This window comes from Thamnophis elegans, chromosome Z (genome assembly GCF_009769535.1).
Source record: "Thamnophis elegans isolate rThaEle1 chromosome Z, rThaEle1.pri, whole genome shotgun sequence".
Classification (NCBI taxonomy): domain Eukaryota; kingdom Metazoa; phylum Chordata; class Lepidosauria; order Squamata; family Colubridae; genus Thamnophis; species Thamnophis elegans.
The window spans coordinates 94,122,845-94,146,407 of NC_045558.1; the positions used below are offsets into that span (position 1 = coordinate 94,122,845).

General features: G+C 39.4%; 1 protein-coding gene across 1 annotated transcript in view; it reads right to left on the reverse strand.

The window, feature by feature from the left end:
* Positions 1 to 22,542, reverse strand: part of LOC116520704 (ataxin-7-like protein 3) — a 36,320-nt gene extending 13,778 nt beyond the window's left edge. The window contains exons 1-9 of the mRNA XM_032235006.1: positions 22,231 to 22,542; positions 14,619 to 14,742; positions 14,175 to 14,307; positions 12,838 to 13,009; positions 10,611 to 10,708; positions 8,999 to 9,021; positions 7,789 to 7,834; positions 1,146 to 1,177; positions 245 to 313 (exon numbers count right to left, since the gene is read on the reverse strand). Coding sequence (XP_032090897.1) covers positions 245 to 313; positions 1,146 to 1,177; positions 7,789 to 7,834; positions 8,999 to 9,021; positions 10,611 to 10,708; positions 12,838 to 13,009; positions 14,175 to 14,307; positions 14,619 to 14,669 — 624 coding nt within the window. The 5' untranslated portion in view covers positions 14,670 to 14,742; positions 22,231 to 22,542. The remainder of the gene's footprint in view (positions 1 to 244; positions 314 to 1,145; positions 1,178 to 7,788; positions 7,835 to 8,998; positions 9,022 to 10,610; positions 10,709 to 12,837; positions 13,010 to 14,174; positions 14,308 to 14,618; positions 14,743 to 22,230) is intronic.
* Between the last annotated feature and the right edge of the window lie 1,021 nt (positions 22,543 to 23,563).

Consider the following 23,563-nt stretch of genomic DNA (forward strand, 5'->3'; position numbering starts at 1 on the left):
TCTTCAAGTGATTGAAGAGTCCTCAATCACTTCAAAGGGCCAAAAGGGGATGTGTCTTCCTTTTGCAAAGTCTCTTTCAAATAAAATTTTAGGCACTGCATAGACTGGAATGATCAGTTATGCAGCATTCCTAAGAACAAGCATTTACTTTCAAACAAATAAGCATCAGTTTCTTTCTATTAACTGAAAATAAGCCACAGCATACAGAATCACTAGACAGAAGGCAATAGAGCTAGGTACTCACTGTAGTTAGCAAACTACGGAGCTCCTCAGGGCCCAGAGTTTCATAGTTGATTCCAGCAGAATTGTTATACTAAGGAAGAGAATACACCACACTCATTTTAGGTATTATATAAATCATGGCAACCTTTCCTTCACATTTTCACCATGAAATGAAATGTTATGAAAATGAAATCATGCAACACAAAAGTAAAACGAGTAAGAATCAATTTGATCCAAGTGTTAAAATACCAATCTAGAAAATAAGTGAATACGAGTTAAAGTCCTGCCTTAGCCATAAAAGCCAGCTATATGACTAGTCACTCTCTCTCAGCCCAATCCATCTCACAAGGTTGATCTTGTGAGGAATATAAGAGGAGGAAGGTATGTTGATATGTTCACCACATTATTTGTAAAAGTAATAAGGGCGAGATACAAACAAATAAATGAGATGAGATAAAATACTAGCATAACAACGATAAACTAGCGAATAGAAATATAATACATGCCCCTTTGTAATCCTATTCTATTCTGGAGTTGTTAACCTTAGGAGCCCTTTTAACTTTAAGACATGTTGACAACCACAAGGGCTAGGGCAATGATGCAGAATGGATGGGACTTTGGCATATAGCAATAAAATATTTTTAGGGTGCATTCACTGTTTTTTGTTAAAAATGGTGAAAAGTCTCTTTGAGGCTGATATTAACATTTTCTCACATTCCTTTTTTAAGTGTAGGAATTTATGCCATCAAATTCAGGCATACTGTGGGAATGGGCTCCAGAACCACTGCTGTATTTAGACAAACTGACTCAGGTATCAATACAACCTCAAAACAGGTTTTGTAGAAGATCTAATACTTTCTAAAATCCTTAGTAGCAACACTGAATGATAGGACAACAGCATTGCTGTGCTGAACTAAACTCACCTTAAATGGGTCTGAGCTACCACTCAGCTCCCCTATAGGAAGATAAAAGAGAATACACATAAGTAACAATACATATGATTTCCCTGTCTACTATGATGCTCATCAATTCGCATGTCAGAGAACTAGTATTTGTTTTTAAAGGCCAATTCATAGATTCCATATGGCCATTTGCATATCAAGGAAACACAAATGTTCAATTTAGCATTAAAAAAATGTAATAGCATTCTGAAATATTCAAAACATTCTGTGCGGCGTTGTTCGCCACACTGGTGGGCTGCTCATGTGTCCTTGCCTAATCAAAAGGAAAACACCAGACGAAATTCCTTGGGATGAGCAAAAGCCTAGAAGGATCCTCGAAGGGCTCTTTTATTAGAAAAAGTTAGTTACAGCGTCATAATCACACATGGCACAAGTAAGCTAATGAAAAGTTCACAGCATTCCAGAAATAAACCAATAGAAAGTCACATCATGGCAAAGGGTGGGCAAAGGGGGGCAAAAGGGGGAACAGAAGATTTCAAGCTGCATGGCAATGGGAGGGGGAGAGAGGAAACAGAAAGCTATAGCACAGCATAGGGGGGGAGGAAGGGCATGTGTGGGAGTAGGCTCACACAGTTCTTGTTACAAAAGGCTGCATAGTGAGTTATGACCGTTAGGCAATGTTTTTGCATCCCTGTGTATGTGTGTTTCAGACAGCCGAAGCTGTCCTGCACGCAAACATCCAGAATGAATTCCAACATCTCCTCTGTTTTTGTTTTAAAAAGCAGCGTCTCCCTCTTCATCGCTGGGCATGCGGAAGGGATCTTTCCCCATGAAAGGGGTTGCCTGTTCATGTAACTCCATGTGGTTGACAATGTGAATTTTCTTCTGTGGAGCCAAGCTAGAGAGTATATTCTTGCACATTGCAAATAAAGAGGGTACACATTGAATACAGCAGCACAACAGTATCAGCAAAGCAACAAGGGTTATAATGGTCTTGACAGTATTTCCCAACCAGCTAAAATTAGGTAGCCAAGAGGTCAGCCAATCCCACAAGGAGTCCGAGGCCTTATATGTCTGTCTAACTGTTTGAACAATATCATGTAATTTTTCCACACTGGTTTCAATTTCTCCGGACTGGTTCAAATAATGACAACAGGTAGCATTCAACCAAACACATAGGCCTCCTTCCTTGCTTAACAAGTAATCCAAAGCTAATCTATGTTGAGTTAAAATTCCAGCTAAAGAGTCAACTTCTGCCTGCAGGGCTTGTAGCCCAAATATCGTGGTGTTAGCTAGGGTTTCCATTTGAGCAGATAAGATACGCAGTTGTTTAATGTTCCATGCGACACCCAAGAGTGGTAGGGCTATAGCAATAAATCTTTCACCTTCTGTCAGATAGGTATTGTCAGGATCATAACCTAAAGCTGGATTGATTGCTTTCTTTTGTCTGGCCCACCCAAATTGTTTCTCCCAGGCACTATCGGGTTGAGACATGGGATGTGCTGAGATTCCGGCAGGTGCCAGAGTTCCAATAGTGCAAGTACCATTCCATACAGGGGGCAACACCTTCCCAGCCCAATGACCACAAAGCCAGTACAGGCCAGGTGGTAACCCATACAAATAATACCCATGATGGCCCCAGATTTGTTCCTGTACTCTGTTAAAGGCAACCATCCCTCTCCTGTTAGAGAATAAATCTATGACTATACTATCTTCTTTTCTACACTTAAAATGCTCAGGTAATGATAAGTGTGAACAATCGTAGCCAGTTTCTGTAATTTTGAAAGTAGCATTGCAGTGGGGATAATCCCCAACAGAAAAGCGGGGCAAAGGGATTTGCTTGGTGATACCACCAATAGTTACTGCTTCATAACCTTCATGCGAGACATTCCACCATGTAATGCAGATGGGGGCAAGAGGGGGTAAAACCCGATGTGTCAAAATATACTGGGCAGAATCGTAGATAGTATGTGCACGATTACTTTTTGTGGAATATAGTACAGTAACATTCCAGCCTGTGAGGTTTAAAGTTCCAGAGGCTAGAATGGGCCAGCCCTGCATGTTAGAGGCAGGGCCATGCGTACAAACCCAGCAATCAGACAGATTGTTAATACGGGTAAGGTTATGTATAAGAAGATGAAACTCATTTACATGCCAATCCATTGTGCGTTTGGGCCGATGATGTGGGGTGGAGACATCCTTTGCCCCAGCAGGAACTGCCTGACATTCCCCAACCCAGATAAGCAAAAACAAAATGACCATCAATAAAGCAAAGATAATCATGTGATGTGAAAATGGTCTGCAGTCCAAAGGCTTGGAAACTTCCTCCGGGGGAGTGGAAGGTGGAGGGTGCTCTGCCCTGTTCTCCAGGTCAGAGACAGAGACAGCCTCAAGCTGTGGTTCCTGCTGGTTGGTCATGGTCAGGCGGCTTCTGTGTTTGTGTAGGTGGTTGTGTAGGTGGTTTTGGCAAATATGGTCTTACGTGCCGTCCTGGGATCCAAAGAACCTTGTCTTTCAGTTGGATGGCAGCATAGCCCCTTCCCCAGGTAATCAGGTCAGCAGGTCCTCGCCACGTCAGGTCAGGCAAGCAGCGATAGTAGACAGGTGGTCGAAGAGTGTCAGCAGAAGGTGGAGCTGCGAAATGACGAGTTGCTGCTGAGGAAGGCGGCTGACCGGTGAGATTTAAAAAGTTTAATGTATAGAGACAAAGATTAAGAATGTTTTGCAAAGCTGGGAGGCTAGGGGGTGCTTTCCCCTGTGTTTCAATGTAGCGATCAAGGGCATGCTTAAGAGTCTGATTAGCGCGCTCAACCATTGCCTGTCCTTGGCTGTTATATGGAATGCCGAATTTGTGCACAATGTCCCATTGGTTGCAAAAAGCAGCAAATGCTGCACTAGTATAAGCGGGCCCATTGTCTGTTTTTATCTCTTTTGGGCGTCCCAGCGATGCGAAGGTTCGAATGCAGTGGTTGATAACATGTTTTGTGGCTTCTCCCCTTTGTGGGGTAGCAAACAAGAAGCCAGAGAATGTATCTATGATTACATGTAGATACTTCCAAGGAGCAAAGGATGCATATTGAGTTACATCCATTTGCCAAATTTGGCAACATTCTGTCCCTCTGGGATTAACTCCCATAGGGAGGGAATGAGATTGCCGACTACAATTTGGGCATTGTTGAATGATTGCAGATGCCCCCGCTGACGTAAGGCCAAATTGTTTTATGAGCGCTTTTTTGTTCTGATGAAAGTAAGAGTGGCTATCCCAAGGTGTGATAGCAGAAATTAACTTTTGCAAAAATAAGAAAAGTGAGAGTAATTGTAGTTCCAATCAGGGAGAAAGATAGGCCTCATAGATTGATTTCACAATCTGAGTTACATAGAGGCTATCCAAAATCAAGTTAAAGGGTTTATTTGGAAAAGTGGAAAAAGCCAAAATAGAGGCAGCAAGCTCCGCACGCTGAGCGGAAGTCTGCGGGGGAGTAATTTTTGTACACCACCGACCATTCTCCTGCCAGGCACAAGCACCATAGGTTTTGCTTCCATCAGCAAAAATAGTCATGGCCTGAGGAAGTGGGAGGGGGGAATATGGAGTGTGCCATTGCAGGGGAACAGTTTTCAAAAGAGCCAATCTAAGGTCGGGAGGTGCATGGGCTGGAGAATATTATTAACAGCCCTCAAATCATGCAAAAAACGCCATTTACCAGATTTCTTTTTTATAACAAACACAGGAGTGTTATAGGGACTCAGGGAGGGCTCAATGTGTCCTTTTTGTAATTGTTCCTGCACTTTTTGTTCTGATAGCAAACACTGGGGTATTGTAAGGGCTGTGGGATATCTCTTTCCTCTTCCTCTCTTCTCTCTCTGTCTCTCTCATCCTCTATCTCTTTGTCTCTGTTCACTTTCTCTTTCTCTCTCTTCCATTCTTCTGTCACTTTCTCCTTCTATTCTTCTGTCCTTCTCCCCTCTCTCTCTTCTTTGTCTCTTTCTGTCTCTTTCACTCTTTTTCTTTCTTCCTCTCTCCCACTCTTTTATCACTTTCTCTTTACTCTCTACTGCCCAACCTGTCCCCATACTTATCTTCGATTAATCATGTTTGCAATAATTTACCTACTTTCCTAATCTCCTTACTGGAGCCCTCGCTCCCTCAAACACACACACACACACACACACACACACACACACACACACACACGCATGCACAAAACCATTTTTCTCCATTCCAATTCAGATCCTATGAATCAATTGCTCTGTGAAACATCTGTGAAAAAGATTCAGGTGCTTCAGGCAGGAAAATGTCATCAAAGCAACAGAAAAGAAATCAGAAGAGTCAGTAAGAAAGGGAGTAGCAAGAACTCCTTGAGACATGAAATCACGATGAGGAAAGACTAATAGAGGCATCATAGGGGGTAATGAAAGAGAGATAGCCGGGATCACTGGAAGAAAATAGGAAGAGCCAGGCAGATTCACTTGCCAAGAGATTGAAATAAGAAGGAAGATAAGAAACAGCCTTTTGTGTGGGGGTCAGGTTGGAAAGCAGGCAAAAGCGTCCTTTAAAGGAATGTAATGCTGAGGAGCTTCAAAGGCTGAGGGTGACAAAGGCATGCATACAAGGGAAGAGAAAGCTTTGGATTCAGAGTGTGAATTTAGTGAAAAGGTTTCCAAATATGGCGGGGGGGGTGTCTGGTCCCCCTATCACGGCTTGTTCATGAACTTTTAAACATTCCATGACGATCCGCCAAGTGGAAAGTATTTTCCCTGGTGCCCTTGGAGGGTCATGGAAATACTTCCCTAATTTTTCCCAAGTGGCTATCCGAATTGAGCCCTTATCAGGGTATGTGGGACAATTTTGATAAATATACCTGAGAAGGTCAGTAAGGTCTTTTTTCGAAGGGATGGGGAGAAAGTTCCCATTGTTTTTTAAGATTAATATTGAGGTTTTGGCCAATTCTCTAAGTTCTTGGAGGTGCGCAACCTGAGGCTTAGAGAATTCTGCCCCCATAACTCACGATTGGGAGGATGCTCCGTCTGCGACGGCCGGTCCTGGTATGCAAGGGGCGTTCCTTCGCCGGTAAGCAATGGGGGTGCCAAATGAGACGACGTGCTTGATCAGCAAGATCACGTCGGGGGTCACCAGTTGCGGCGTTGTTCGCCACACTGGTGGGCTGCTCATGTGTCCTTGCCTAATCAAAAGGAAAACACCAGACGAAATTCCTTGGGATGAGCAAAAGCCTAGAAGGATCCTCGAAGGGCTCTTTTATTAGAAAAAGTTAGTTACAGCGTCATAATCACACATGGCACAAGTAAGCTAATGAAAAGTTCACAGCATTCCAGAAATAAACCAATAGAAAGTCACATCATGGCAAAGGGTGGGCAAAGGGGGGCAAAAGGGGGAACAGAAGATTTCAAGCTGCATGGCAATGGGAGGGGGAGAGAGGAAACAGAAAGCTATAGCACAGCATAGGGGGGGAGGAAGGGCATGTGTGGGAGTAGGCTCACACAGTTCTTGTTACAAAAGGCTGCATAGTGAGTTATGACCGTTAGGCAATGTTTTTGCATCCCTGTGTATGTGTGTTTCAGACAGCCGAAGCTGTCCTGCACGCAAACATCCAGAATGAATTCCAACAATTCTGAAACATGTTTAACATAAATTATAGTAAGAAGGTTTAATTAGTGGAGAAAGTAATCTCAAACAGTGAAGCAACAGGTAGGCTGACTCCCATTCCTTACAGTTATTTTCATGGTGACCCAGGAAAGCTGTGATTCTGAAGGCTTTTTTTATATATATTTCCTTGTTGCCATTCATGAAAGACTCTTTTAAGCAAGCCCATCACCTAACTGCCATTACTACTTGCTCATGTACCACAACCCACCAAGCCTTCCGTAGGTTCCTCCAAATGTTCAGTATTTCCTCCTTACTTGATAGACCAGAATAGCAGTTTGTCTGTGGTAGGGCTGCAACATCTAATGTGCATTTTGGCAGCCTAAGTAGGATAACTCTAGTCCATGCTATGTACGTCCTACAAATGCCAATCCAATTGAAGGCTATGACAACCTTTGTTTCCTGAGCATAGTGCATGCCCATGCCTTTCCACTAAAAACTTTAAACCCAGCACACTTTGGCCTACTTAAGAACTACTGAGTTATTCAGCAGATTGACCAAAAATATTCTGATTGTACAACACATCAGTTGTCCTTGATTTTCTCTTTCTACATTTTCCCACAGCATTTTACAACAGTAATTGACAAACAATCCTGACACATGTTATAGTTCAATGAGAAATCTGCTACTACATTAAGTGGGATAAAAGCATCTGAAAGTTTGGCTGCATAAGAAGTGTTCTGATGGATCTCTACCAGCAAATCTATGTGTGGAGAACTCATGCTATTTAGTTTTCTGCTTTAGAAGCGCTAGTTACCCGGCAATTAATCTGGCATGCCCATATTCATCACTCATGCAGAAACACAAGAAAACTAGGCTTTCCAAAGGCAGGCACTTCTTGTAGTGCTGAAAGTATGTAGCCTCTCCACTCCAAATTTTAATTTTAATTAAAATACACAAAAAGTCTACAGGAGAATTGGAAAATTATTTACAAATGCATTATGCTATGTCATATGGAGATCAGATATGAGAACAATAAAAGATGACATTCCACAATATACTCACCATTTTTATGTTTCAGGGACTTGGATCGTCGGGGAGAATTGGGATTCTGAAAAAATTCAGGAAAAATAAAAGGTATAATTTGGCATGGGTGTGTGTGGAAACTCTGAATTTAATAGATCCTATAACCAGATGTGGGATTCAACTAGTTCGGACTGGTTTAGGCGAATCAGTAGCTCTGATGATCAGCTGTGTAGCAAACCGATTCACTTTGATGATCAGATTGCCCTGTCCTCCACTCTTGTGCTTTACTTTCTGCTGATTCGCACAACAGAGAGGATTGCTGCGCCTCAGCTATGCTACTCCCCAGAAGTAACGTGGAAGGTAAGTTTTGTTAAAGCTGGTGACACATGCGGTGCGTGCATACGAACCATGCAATCACCAAACTGGTTGTTAAACCTGCAGGATCCCACCACTGCCTACAACTAAATTCCTTCCCAAACTTGAAGGCCAGACTTTCAACATTGTTTCATTTCAGTGACAAAAATCAGGCTACTCATTCAAGGTTTTGAACATCAGTAATAGCAATGCAGATGGTTAGGTTTTAAAAAATGTTTGGTTATCTGGTACCCAAATAATATTTGAAACAGACAAAGCACAGAAATTATTGTAAAATGAATAGTTTTAAAGAATGTTGTTGATATACAGATACAGAACATTAATTACTAGAGTATCTGGGAAGGAAAAATTACATTCCCAGTGTATTTTGAGTTTTACCTTGAATTAATGGATTAGAGAGTTGTAAAAAGGGTGAAATATTTAAAATTTTATAAATTTTTCTATGCCTGTTAGAGGCTCTTTCTCTTTTTTCTGTATTTGGTGCCTTTCTTTTTTCTTCCTCTTAGTTTAGAACTATCTGAGGATATAACCTCTTACAATTCAAAGAAGCCATATGATGGAAAGGATAAAAGATGTAGACTCACAGAATAAACTGAGAAAAAACATCCTAAAGGATCCAAATTGAGGCATAATCTTGCTTCTCAAGGCCTTTATAATAGCACAATTTCTCAGTTCTCAATCCAATGCACAAGAGATTTCAAAATCCAGGTTTCACAAATAGTATAAGATCATGAAAACTGAGAGTAATCAGTGAGACTGTTCACATACAGAAGAAATACACCTTCAATTTTTTCTAATACTAACTTTGGAAAAAAAAATATAGAAATGCTTATTTTAATAACAAAATCAATATTAAAGGAAGGCATGAGCTTACCTTATCTGATTTCCTCTTCTTTGCTAATTAGGAGACAAAAAGGAGATATTTTATTATACCAACCCCTTAAAACATTTTTGAGTTTAATGTTTGATCCAAGAATTACATGGGCCCATGTGATCTGCATGTTAGAAAAAATGCCTTGAAGTAATACAGACCAAAGTTCTGAGTCTATATTTGTAGTAGCCCAGAGAGTTCATTCTTGTCTTAAGTTAGAAACAGAGATATGTAAAATTGAAATTAGGGTATGGAGGCTGATGTTAAAGTATGATTAATTTATTAAATTATTTCCCCTCAGGTTTATTTCAACTAACAAAGACTGGTAATTTTCCATCAAGATGGCATATCATAGAACAAAAACTAATGACATATGGGTTATCAATAGAGTACATGTGATCTATGGGATATAACAATGCTGAGCATACATTTCTGCAAAGATTAAATAATACAAAGTTTCAAGTGGAAAAAAGGCCTAACCCAAAAGTGTGGTTTCATTGGCCAAGCATTTAAGCTTATTTGGGAGCCTATCTGGCATTGGAACACAATCAGAGCTAGATCTTAATCTAGCTGGAATCATTTTGGCTTTGCAAAGCTTTTTGCTGCTTATCTGCCTTCTTTATGGACTCAGCTGGGTGATAGGCCTCTTCCACCTATGATGCATGCTTAACGACACATGCATTTACCTAACAATGACATCAGGGAAAGCAGGGGTGACAGTCATTAAGCAAGGCTGTCTCACATAAGTCATCACTATCTGTGACCATAATAAGCAGTCTCCATTATAGTAGCAGGTTGATTATCATAATTAATTGTTAATAATTAATTACATCCTCTACAACATATCTCCATCAGAGGAAACTAAAGTTTTTTCGTCCTCTTGTCTTTAAATCCAGAGTAATACAAAACTGGCCAATGATAATTCGCTGTGACATTGGTAGTCTGTCTCTCTCTCTCTCTCTCTCTCCTGCCCTCAAAGTTGAGAACTTTATCTTAATCCAGGGTGGATAAAAATAGATATTTTTTAAAAAAATAAATTTTACAACAGATTTTTTTATTTAAATCAGATTTTTAAAAATCAAATTTATTTTAATAAAGTGCTTTTGGAGTAAAAATCTATCTAAAGACGATTTTCTATTTAAGATACATAAATAATTTAGTCTATTCAGCATGAAATGGAGCTTAGTTATGTAGCATGAGGTTGTATATTCTGCAACATTGGGACTGTTGGTGAGTCAACAGCGAGTCAGAAGAGGAGCAGAGATGACAGATGCTCTTTAAAATGTTTGATTTAAATCGAGTTGATTTAAATCAAGCCTTTTCATTAGTGATTTAAATCATAATTTAAATTGTGATTTAAATAATGTTTATTTAAATCAAATCGACTCTGTCTTAATCCATATCTTTTGCATTAGACTCCATATAGCAAAATGCTCAAGATGCAAGATTGCCCCTTTCAACCCACCAAATAATAGCAGAAGAGCCTTCTAGCAAAACTAACTTGTCAGAATTTCTGATTGAACTGGCAGCCAAATTCAATATCAATTCCTCATTCTAGAAAGAGACTATCTTTACAAAAGAGCATACACACAAACACATCATTGCTTCAGCATACCTTTCTTCTCAGATCCATATGACCAGTCATTATCATTTATGTCATCATTGTCCTCTTGATCACTCTCAGATTTATTCATGTTATTACTACTTGCTATCCTGCAACGGGGAAAACAAGAAAAGGGGAAAATAGTTCTTTTCTTTTTCTTTCAGGAGGAAAGATTGTAATTAGACTGACACTTTCTGTTCCAAGCTACTAACTCATGCAAAGGGTGATTGCAGGAAATGTAGCACTGCTCCATGGTATTGCTAGGCAGTAAGGAAGCTCAAAGATTGGCAAGTGTGTTATATGAAATGGGTATAAATCCTAGGAAAAGGATGAGCAGAGTTCAGGTTTCCAAGATTGATGTTGTGTCTTTTTTAAACTTAGAAACTCAGTCCCGCCAACACAATATTCTCAACTGAGAAATTGGTCCCAAGTAATATCACCGGAGCTTGCCATCCTTCCATACAACAATTCCAAATTACCCATTAATTGTAGTAATATAATAGGGAGTTGGTAGAAAGTTGGAAACTCTATTAGCATTAAAGGAATTTTGTCCAGCACAAAATAAGCAAGTGTCTTAATTACCAATTATCACTATATTTCTTAGCATGTATAGCAAACTTCCTCAACCTAGTGCTACCTATGTATGGCTTCTAATTTCAAGAATTCAGCAGCTGCTATGATACCAATATTAGGGAAAACTGGTTTATAGACTGGGTAGCATTTCTGATGAAACTTACCTGCAACCCTGTGAAGCAGGTCAATATAGACTCAAACTGCAATGGAAGCAAGAAGCTAAGAAACCTAAATAGTTTTTTTGTTCCTGGAATTGAGAGTTTGATGCAAAGGTAAAACTTGTACCAGGTGCTTTCTGACTTGCAGCTCAATCCCTTAAGTGGAATACCACAGGAAATCAAACTCTCACACAGTGCTGAGTGCATTCTTTCATCGTAATGTATAAGCAGAGAATTCGCTTTAGGGCAACATTCTGCAATTACAGATCATCCCATGCCATATTTTAGCAGCTGTCGGAGCAAAGACACCATATAGAAAATAGGGAATTGATTGCCCATTTCGTTGTTTAGTTGCTAAGTCATATCCAACTCTTTGTGACCATAGCACAGACTCCCCCATCTTCCACTGTCTCCCATATTCATATTCATTGCATCGATGACATTATCTAACCATCTCAACCTCTGTCATATCTTTCTCCTTTTGCCTTCAATCTTTCCCAACATCAGTGTCTCCTCCAATTAGTCCTTTCTTCTCATTTGGTGGCCAAAACATTTGAGTTTCATTATCTGTTCTTCCAAAGAACAGTGAGGGTTAATTTATTTTAGGATTGGCTGATCTGATCTTCTTGCAGTCCAAGGGACTCTCAAGAGTCTTCTCTGAAACCATAATTCAAAGGCATCAATTCTTTGGTGCTCAGCCTTCCTTATGGTCCAAATTTCACACCCATGCATTGCTATTGGGAAAACCATAGTTTGGACTATACAAACCTTTGTCAGCAAAATGATGTCTCTGCTTTTCATTATGCTGTCTTGGTTTGCCATAGCTTTCCTCTCAAAAAGCAAGATATTTTAATTTCATGGCTTCAGTCACTTCTGCAATGATCTTGAAGCTCAAGAAAACAAAATTTATTGCCGCTTCCATTTCTTCCACTTTTATTTGCCAGGAAGTGATGAGACCAGATGCCATGATCTTAGTTTTTTTAATGTTGATTTTCAAACCAAATGAGCCAATAAATTGTTCCATGTCTGATTCTAATTGTTATTTCTTGAAATAATTTTTAGGACACAGGTAGGGTGATCTGGTTCTCCAATCTCTTTAAGAATTTGTCAGTTTTTGTGATCCCCACAATCAAATGTTTTAGCATAATCAATGAAATAATTATATATGTTTTTCTAGCACTCCCTTGCTTTCTTCATAATCCTTTGAATGATTGACTGTACTGCCTTTCATATCTCCACATTCTTTGCGGTGGCAAACAAATGTAAAATGATGCAAAAATGCATCAGTTCAACTTTTTCAGTGGTGCATAATTTAGGCAAGCATGACAATGAATAATGCATTACTTTAAGCATAGAATAAACATAAAGCATACAATCATAGGAATCCCAAAGTTGGATTTTCTTTCCTTCTTCTGTTACTTCTGATTTCCAAGCATGTGATCCTTTGGTCTCACCTCTTTTCCTCCTAGGAAAAGCTTATAATGTTCAGAGCTTTCTCATATCCTCACCTCCTATTGGCAATGCGGCTGCTGTTCCGACCCATACCAAGGCACTTCTCCAAGTGTGGGGCGAAGCGGGAGGCAGCAATGCTTCGGCTACAGTTTGGGCACACACACTCCTTAGTCTTCCACTGGTTATATACCTGACCAAAAATATCCAGTCCTGGTTGATCCACAATTTCTATAACCAAAAGAGAAAGAAGGATGTCTCTCAGTTGAATATATAGGCAGGAAAAGAGCTACATACATAAGCATCTCAAGAATATCACCAAAGCATAGCAGCTTAGATTGACAGAGATTTTAAAACAGTTCAGTTTTCCCTTCTTTTAAGATAAGCATTACAAGAAGAATAGTGACCTACAATGTAGTAATCACTGTTGCTACCAGAACAATTTTCAGTCACATAGGAGGACACAAGAACCTCCAGACACTAGAATGGTTCTGACCAGCAGACACATATGCAACACTCTTTCAATTCTCACAAAACTCCTTGGATAATTGTAGAATAATCTCCCCGTACACACACACACACACACACACACATATACACACACACACACACACACTCCCCTGCCTAGCTTGCCATTATTGAGCAACAAAAGTTAAAATAATGGCTGATGAGTAGGGAACAATATAGGATATTCTGAACTACTTTAAGAAGAGACAGAATAAAAATACAATATAAAAAGATGAAATTTTGAGCTAAGCCAGCATTGTTCAGTTCATCAAAACAGTTTTCCTTCTTGTTTTAAACTTCTCTTACAAAAAGAAAATCTCCTTTTGAGATGAGGTGTGTTCCTGGTAACTTCATGGATAGTATAAATTTCTTTAAAAAAATACAAAAGCAATTCTCCATTGTCTTCTTCCAGGATATTCATTCTCTTTGCAGGACAAGTTACAAATCCAGCATTCTTGATCATCTTCCACCAAAGTACAAGTCAGGCATGACTCTATTTAACTTCTGAGCCAAAAAATGGTCAGTCAGGTGCTGTAATCAGCTCAACTACCGCAAAGAGACAGAGCATAACACTGTGTGCACATGTGAGCCAGGTTAAGTGGCAGCAAGCATGTCTGATTTTAAACAAAAAAATAGCAGCCCAACTGGCAGTTGTGTATGCTTAGTTAAAGATATGTTTATAGCTGGGTTTGCATAAATGTATCCCAGACATAACAAAACAAATACATTTTGTAGCTAAGCTTTAGGGAAGCATGTTTAATGTCTTGTATGAATCCAATGTATGTATAATCTTGAAATAATATGTCCTACCATGTAGCAAGGTTTTACACCTAAGCAAGATTCCTAGTAAGCAAATATAAGAAGGGCACTGGCTAAAACATGCACTTACCGAAGTCCTTCATACTATCAGGATCTGTATCATCCAGAAAGAAGTATCCACATTTGACAGCACGGTGTACCTCAAAGCACAAGCCCAGACAAGCATCATCAATCAAGTCAGTATAAATATCATGAGCCAAAGCCTGCAAGAAAACAAGATCAAAAATGGCTTAACTGCAAGAACAAGGGACATCAGGAGACCTGCCTATTATTATATATTATATTTCCCAATATAAAGAAAATGTATTCACTTTCAGGAAATGCTGGCATTTTAAAAAATCTTCTTAATATTTATATACAAATATCAAAGATAGATCACGCATAGCACACATATCAAAGCTAAGTCCTGACTACAGTGGGCTCTTCACGCTATTCAAAAGAACTGCAAGATTTTTTTCTATTCATGTATTCATTTCACCATAGTCTTTTTGGCTCTACTCTATCAAAAGCTTACCTCTAACTTGCTGTTATCCAGGCCCGACAAAGTCATTTCCTCCATTTTCATTTGCAACAGCTATCAGAAAAGATGCTGAAAATGCAACATAGTAGAGGCGAGGCTGAAATGGAAAGGGGTGCCCCTAAATGAAGACAGCCAAAAAGATTCAATTATTACTTCAAGAAAATCTTACTTTCATAATGGAAAACAAAAGCAAGTTATCCAGGACAGAAATATTAATAATAGTTTTAATTGATAATGTATATAAATTATCAATAATTTTGAAAAGTGCATTTTGGGGTGGGGGATTGGCTGTTTTTGAAAAACCATTCTTGAAAGAGGTAAAAGTTTATAAAACCTATTTTATAAATAGCTCTTTTCCCCCAGCAGTTTTTGCAAGTATTTCTCAATTTTTAATATAGGTTCTACTAAATTTATTGAAAATTTGATGGAAACCATATTCATCTGCCTCCCTAGCTGACAGAACTACTGCTATGGTGTGATAATGAATTAATGAGAAGGAATTATGGTCTCCGGCACAGGACTCATCTCTCCCTTCTCTCTCCCTTCAGTTGATAGCTTCACTTAACAGTTGCACTGGAATGCAGCAGATACAAGCTAAATCAAGTCAATAAACAACAGAAATTGACAGGATTAGGGCAGGGAAACCATCAATCACCCATCTAGGGATGGGATTAACCTCTTCCCTTTAGGAAGAAGGACAAGGTTATAAACATTTTCATTATAAAGAGTATTAAGTAACACTTCTGTGATCAGCTGATACTCCCTGGTGTTTCCCAAGACCTTTTATAACTGCTGCAGTGTTGGCTACTTCTTGTTTCTTCCTGTGGGAAAAGATACAGGAGGGGACAATGATGCAGCTTGATAATACAGGCCATGAATTTAGTGTATGTGCGGTCCAGCCTGCTGCATTATTTCTGCTGTGAAGCACCCAGTTTAGAACATAGAGAACATACAATAATAGAGTTGGAAGGGTTAATGGCTTTTGGCAGCATACACAGGCTTTCTATTAGCTTGAGCAGCTGCTCTTAGTTTCCCTCTCAACTGCTGTGTTTGCTTTGGGATTGACTCTTTTTTAAAAAGTGGAATGGCTGTTTTAAGTTTTCTGTATTGTTTTAGTGGTGCCTGGCACTGCCTCATTTGACAACAGAAATTTGGGGCTCAACTGTGGCTGTAAGTCAAGGATACCTATATCGTGGTTTCATTCCAAGGGGGAAAAAAATCTAAAAGTTGTAAATGCTCCAACCCTGGAAGTTTTTAAGAAGAGATTGGACAACCATTTGTCTGAAGTGGTGTGGGGTTGACAACAGTGCAACATAGATATTCCCTCTGGCATTGCTTTGTATGGAAAGATGGGCTATGAATCGTATTAGAGATTTATAATATAAATATAACAAGCTTCTTTCTATACCCTCCCTCTTAGAGATTTTAACTACCTTGACATCAACTGGGAAACAAACTCTGCACCAAGTGGAAGATCCAACAGGTTCCTAACAAACCTAGCAAACAACTTTGTTTCCCAAGAAGGGAACAAGGGGATCAGCCATATTGGACTTAATTCTCGCTAACAGAGAGGAAATTATAGAAGGTGTTGAAGCCATAGAAACCCTGGGGGCAAGTGACCATGCAATATTGGAATTCAACATTATACAAACAAGTAGTAGAACAAAGTCAAACTAGAGTCTTGGACTTTAAGAGAGCTAATTTCAATAAACTTTTTGAAATTTTGAAAAATGAGATTACAAAAGCCCAGTCTAGCACAGTACCAATGAAGAAGAAAAATAACAGCTCCCAAAAGAAACCAACATGGCTGCATAAAGAACTCTCTGACAAATTGTAAGACAAAAAAGATAAGTATAAAAAGTGGAAAGAGGGGACATAACTAAGGCAGAATATCAGCAAATAGCCCGAGCCTGTAAAGATGAAGTAAGGAAAGCTAAGTTTCACAATGAAGAAAGGCTTGCCACAAAAGTAAAAAAATAATTAAAAAAAAAGCTTCTCCCAACATGTCAAAAACAAGAAAAGGGTTAAGGAAACAATTGCTCCATTGCTGGGATAAAGTGGCAAGAAGGTGACAAGCAACAGGGAGAAAGCAGAACTATTTAACTCATTTTTTGCATCTGTCTTTACACAAAGGGATAAAACAGTCCAACCTATCAAAAACAGTACCACAAAAATCAGATTAGGAACACAAATTGAAATAGGGAAGAAAATGGTAAGTGAGCACCTGTCTATCCTAGACGAGTTCAAATCACAGGACCGGACCGATTACACCCCAGGGTTCTGAAGGAACTGGCAGACGAGATCTCAAACCACTGAACTATATCTTTCAGAGATCATGGAGCACCGAGGAACTGCCAGAGGACTGGAAAAGAGCTGATATGGTTCCCATCTTCAAAAAAGGAAAAAAAATAGCTCCAGGAAACAGACCTATCAGCCTGACCTCAATACCAGGAAAGATTCTGGAAAAGATAATCAAGCAACGAATTATCGAACACCTAGAAGCAAACAAAGTAATAGCCAAAAGCCAACATGGGTTTGTCAAAAACAGATCATGCCAGACTAATCTTATTGCATTTTTTGACAAAGTGACAAAATTAGTGGACTAGAGGAATGCTGTCAATATAGTTTACTTGGACTTCAGTAAGGCATTTGATAAGGTAGACCATAACCTATTACTAGATAAAATAGAAGAATGTGTGTTGGACAGCATCACTACCAGATGGATCCGTAACTGGCTGACCATCTGCATTCAACGTGTAGTCCTCAATGGAACTGCATCTACATAGAGGGAAGTATGCAGTGGAGTACCCCAAGGCTCTGTTTTAGGCCCAGTACTCTTCAATATCTTCATCAATGATTTGGATGAGGGAATAAATGGGGAACTCATCAAATTTGTAGATGACACCAAGCTGGCAGGCGTAGCCAACACTCCAGATGATAGGCTTAAGATACAGAAGGATCTTGACAAACTTAAACTTTGAGTACTATCTAATAAATTGAAATTCAATTGTGAAAAGAGTAAGGTTCTACATTTAGGCAACAAAAACAAAATGCACAGGTACAGTATAGGTGGTACCTTGCTCAATAGTAGTAACTGTGAGAGGGATCTTGGAGTCCTAGTGGACAACCATTTAAATATGAGCCAGCAGTGTGCAGCAGCTGCCAAAAAAGCCAACACAGTTCTAGGCTACATAAACAGAGGGATAGAATCAAGATCACGTGAAGTGTTAATACCACTTTATAATGCCTTGGTAAGGCCACACTTGGAATACTACATTCAGTTTTGGTTGCCAAGATGTAGAAACAATGTGGAGACTAGAAAGAGTGCAGAGAAGAGCAACAAAGATGATTAGGGACTGGAGACTAAAACATATGAAGAACGGTTGCAGGAACCGGGTATGTCTAATTTAATGAAAAGAAGGACTAGGGGAGACATGATAGCAATGTTCCAATATCTCAGGTTTGCCACAAAGAAGAGGGAGTCAAACTATTCTCCAAGGGACCTGAGGGTAGAACTAGAAGCAATGGGTGGAAACTAATCAAGGAAAGAAGCAACTTAGAACTGAGGAGAAATTTCCTGACAATTAGAACAATTAATCAGTAGAATAGCTTGCCTTCAGAAGTTGTGAATGCCCCAACACTGGAAGTCTTTAAGAAGATGTTGGATAGCTATTTATCTGGAACGGTATAGGGTTTCCTGCCTAGGCAGAGGGTTGGACTAGAAGACCTCCAAAGTCCCTTCAAACTCTGCTATTGTATTGTATTATTGTATTGTATTGTATTGTATTAAACTAACAAAACAAACCAATCCTATCCAAAGATACACCTCATCTCTAGAAACATTAAAATTGCATTCAATGATGGTATTGGCTGATTGCACAGGTGTTAGATATGCATTCCAAACAGCCTAAGGTGTAGCTGACATATTGAGGTGAGGCCACTTGTCAAATGCAGTAAACACCAAGGAAGAAAAAGCAGAAATCTGAAAAGAATCTGTTTAAGGGCTTTTCCAGATCAACACCCTCATCCACCATCTTCTGCCTTACTCCTTTCTAGCTTCCCAGCACAGAAATCTGGATTTCTCCACAAAAATCAAGGCCCACAAACCAACAACTTTTTCTTTTTAAAGATACCAGGTTAGATAAAACTGAATTGTAACCTGGCTATTTCCGGGATTCAAAAGTTTCTGCTGGGTACCCCCACCCCCACCCTCCAGGCAATCTACATTTCAATGGTTTTGAAAGGGAGGGATGAGAAGAGACAGAGAGGCCAAAGCATCTATATTAATCAGCTCTTATCTACTTTTGAAAAGAGAGAATGACCATGAAAAAACCTAGTTTGTGATTGTAGATCAACAATGGATGTGGAGCCCACAAATCAGCTATGCATTGTGTTAATAAAAGAATTGGGGTAGGTGTGGTATGTATGTATATGCATATATTTGAGATAAATGGGATTTTAAAAAATCTAACATTAACATACATGATTGACAGAACAATGGCATCACTGATATTGATCAGTGCTACTCAAAACTTCTCTTTTCTTCTAAGAACTACATGTTTCAAAAATGCATGTTAAAAAAATCTGTATTTATATTTTCAGGCAGAGGTTTTACATATGTATACCTAGTGGTTTTTTTAAACAATGTGGGCTTGCAAAGCTTGGTAGTAATTTCAAGATCTCTTTGGCACCCTATTGTTGGGGAAAATACTCCTTTAACACCAGATGCAGCCTTCATTAGCTTAACAAAGACAAAACAAAAACTAGACATTATAGGATACCCCAGATTGAATGCTTCTCTGCAGCCAGCCATCTGGAATCACCATCCCTTCATCCTGGACACTGTATCCATACCTAAACTCAGCTGCCAAATAGGAAGTTGTCCATTTGGAACACTACAAGACTCTCATAACCAAGACTACACAATGATGGCCAGTTTTACCACCCTTTTGGGCCACTTGTAAAACTTGAAAATAGGGAAGAATTAATCAAGTTCTTATTTAAATTGGCTATTTATTGTACAGCATCTCTCAAAGTTTTCACTTGCAACTGCCCCCTATTTCTCAAAATATTCTTTACCATCATCAACTCTCTCCTAGGTTCCTATGCCACGAAATCTTGCAAAAGTTAAGCTATCCTCTTTAAATTTGGTATGTTTTTTAAAAAACTGTATTAGTGTCTCTCTTCAGTTGGTTTGATTTTTTTTTCCAAGCCACAGATTCAATTTAGGTCAACAGAAGCTGACATGTCCACTAGGTACTTAAATACCCTATAGAATTAATTTGATGCCCGCCCTTCTCCTGCACAGATTTATATCTTCTTCGGTGAAGAAAATGAACTGATGCTCAAATATACAGCCTTTATACTGGTTACACAGGATGCTGCACAAGCGCCCTGCCTGGAACAAAACTGAACTTCCCCAGATGGCTTTATTCTCAATCCAAGGTGGGATACAAGCCACTCATCAGAAGAAAATGCGTTCCTTCTCTACTCTGAGGAAATTTTATCTTTTCAACTATTACACCCCACATTCTAGAAAGAAATAACACTGGAAATAAATGTTGGAGCTAAGTCCTACTTTGAATTACAAAGGACTTGGAAAACAAAGATGAAATAACTATAGGAGGAACATTTTCAGTGCTCTGGTAGAAGTCTAAAAACAAAACCAGATAATAATGCTGAATAATGCAGAAGAGAAACCAAATAAAAGGAACTGATGACCTTAAATTTTCTGGACTATAATTGCTTGACTATGTTGGCTGCTGGAATCAAGTCGGGAAACAATTTATTCTTAGCTATTATGTGCCTTCCATGATGCCTTGTCTGAGCTCCAAGCAACTCCTCCCTTAATCCAATTCAGCCTTCCTCCATTGCATCCATCAATTTCCAGACCTTTCTGAACATCTACTATCAGTTCTTCCTACTTTTATTAATTCATCTTCTTCAGCTGAATCTTCTACATTCTACCATTATTTTCCTTTAATTAAGCAAAAAAGAAGAAATAAAAAAGAATACATACACATGAATCTGACAGTCCCTGTAAGATAAGTTCAAGTACTGGATTTGAAATGATGGAGATTCCAGGTCCTAGTTTAGGCATGGAAAATATCTGGATAATTGGATTAGTGATCATTTTCAGTAGCAACTTGGGAAGTATAAAAAAGCTTATTCATTTCCCTCTCCCTTGCCAATGACTTTCACAAAATAATCAAATACATCTGTTTATTTTGACTATCTTATACTTTTCTTCACAAATTAGGTGAAGTTAGGTTTATTAATTGAAATCTCTGTGAATTTAGATATCTTCACTATAATCACAACAATGATATTGCACCAATTACATCCACAGTGAGCAAAAAAAAGATTATATTTTAATTTTGTTGGGGAGCAAAAAGGGAACAATCTATATAGGGCTGGGATTTCATATTTGTAAATAACATTTTTAACATGTTTCAAAAAAAGCATAACCTTATTTGATTATAAGGTCTGTATAACGTCCATGATTGAAAGTGAATCACAAATAACATATTTTCCATTCTAATTACTCAAACTAATGCAGCTAAAGTACAAGTGTAGTATATCTAGAGAGTGCCACTTTGAGAAAGGTAGTTTTCATCTATGCTCTTATCATGCTCGTTTTTTACCACCACTTATCCTGCCTTCACACTCATCCTTTGGGAAATATTTCACTTGGTAAAAGGAGTTGCCAGTCACATTTTGCCCTCATCCAGACTTAGTTGGTTACTTTCCCTCACTAGTTTAGCAACTGCATTCTCAGAGAATTGAAGGGTTGCTCAAATTAGCATCTGGTTTACCCCAAAAGTTGAGTACTTGCTTTGGAAACTTTCAGATGTATATTCCCAACATTCCACATTCTGAGATAAACAGTCTAATAAGTTCAGTAAATATTATATGTTTGTTACATTTATGTCCAATTGCTCTTTTAGGAAAAACAGGGCAGGGCACATGTTCTTTCTTCTCATTTTATATTGAACACAACCTAGAGAAGTAGACTAAACTATGTGTGTGAGCCAGGCCCAAGGTTATTTATGAAGCTTTGTAACTAGAGATTTTTCTCCTACACAGACATCTAACTGGTATCTCTGCTAATTCTTGTTAAGCCTATCTGCCAAAAATTTACTCAATCCTATACAAAAAAGAGAGTTGCTCTATTATATCAGGTCAAAGGTCCCTTTAGCCCAGCTTTCAGTGTCCAGCAGTGAATAGTGCAGTGTCCCTGAAACATTGCAAGCAAGGGTAAATTCAATAGCTCTCTCTATTTCTTTCCTATATTCAGAAACGCAGTACTCCTGATCAGAGGCTTTATTGAACAATGCTGCTTAGTAGCTGCTCCTTCAAAAATGTAATTATCTTTTAATCAGCTCTCTGAGCAAACCATTATTTTCCTCCCCAATCCCCTTGCCTCTTTAATCCCCAGGCGTGATTTTGCATCCCACATTTTGCATCTCACATCTTTAGGGTTTATCTACCCTATTTCCTACTTCACCCCCCCCCGCCTATTTGCATGCCCCTGACCCTCTCATAGCAACCCCTGCCCTATTTTACCTTCCCCAAATTATTGCCTTCCCCCACCTCATTTACTTACCTCCACACATGGGGCAGGAAAAGGAAGAGAAGTCTCACAACCGACCACCTTCCCGTTGATGGTCCGTGGCTGCTCCCCAGGCGGCCTGCCGAGCCCCAGGCGAAGCAGCCATGCCCGCTCCTCACCGGGTCCCAGCTCAGCGCAAGGTCCCTGGCAGGAGAAAGAAAAGACGGACGGACGGATAAGTCAGTCCGGCCTAGCGCATCCACCTCCTTTTCTTTTACAGCGGTTCCAACACTGGCGGTAGCAATAGGAAGGGAAAGGAAGAAGGAGGGGGGGTAGAGAGAGAGAGAGAGAGAGAGAGAGAGAGAGAGAGACCTTTTGCAATACACACTCAACCGAACTTGCTGGTAATGGGGCGGGCACTGGAGGAGGGCAGGAAAAAAAAGAAATGGGTAGAAGGGCACCCAATGGAGTAGCTGTTAGGAGGAGGGGAAGGAAGCGACCAATCGACGTGGTTTCTGTCTCTTCTCCTCCCAGTCTCGCTGCCATTTAAGGTTGTTCGCGAGGAGTCGCTGTTTACTGGTACATTGTTACATTTAATGTAGAATGTCAGAATTTTCCGCGGCTGTGGGGAAGGGAAGGCTGGAGTTGGGGAAAGGGACAAAAAAACCGCCCCGCGCATACACTTCAAACGCAAAGCTGGCGGATATACCTAGTCGCGCTCGCGTCCTTGTGCTGATGAACTTGCTCCTGAGCCCTAGACTCTAACTTTGAAAAACAAAATGCAGAACATGCCACTGAGTCAGGGAGAAGGAGTTGCCTACAGTCCACCACTCCGGCCAGTTCTTTCCCAGTTATTCAGGTGTGGAATCCATGTAGTTTAAACAGGTGATAAATAATGTATTCTAAATAATCCAGCAGCCTCTTTCCGATCTGATGCGACGCAGAATTCTCAGGCTTGTGGAATTTTTTCACACTTCTGGAAAGCTCCAGGAACAAAACACACCAAAATAGAATTTCCAGATTTGAACTCTCATTGTTTTTCCCACCACGAAAATTAAGCACTGTTTGTCCTCTCAAAATCTGTTTGCAGAGTTCAATTTGCACCCCAAGATCCAGTGATTCAATTACAATATAAATTCAGAGATGAAAAATGCAGGTCCCGAGTTAAACTTGGGGAGTGGGGATGCACATGATATATGTGATTTCAACAGATCTATCTGATTTCAGGCAACAGATCACTTCTTGAAGAATTCTTAGTTAAAAGGGAAAAAAGCTTGCTTTTAATGTATGCTAAAATAGTTTAGTATATCAACATATGTAATCTTTAGTTATGAGCTGATGTTTTATTTTCCTTCCTCTGTTTTATTTCTAACTTCTATTTATTTAG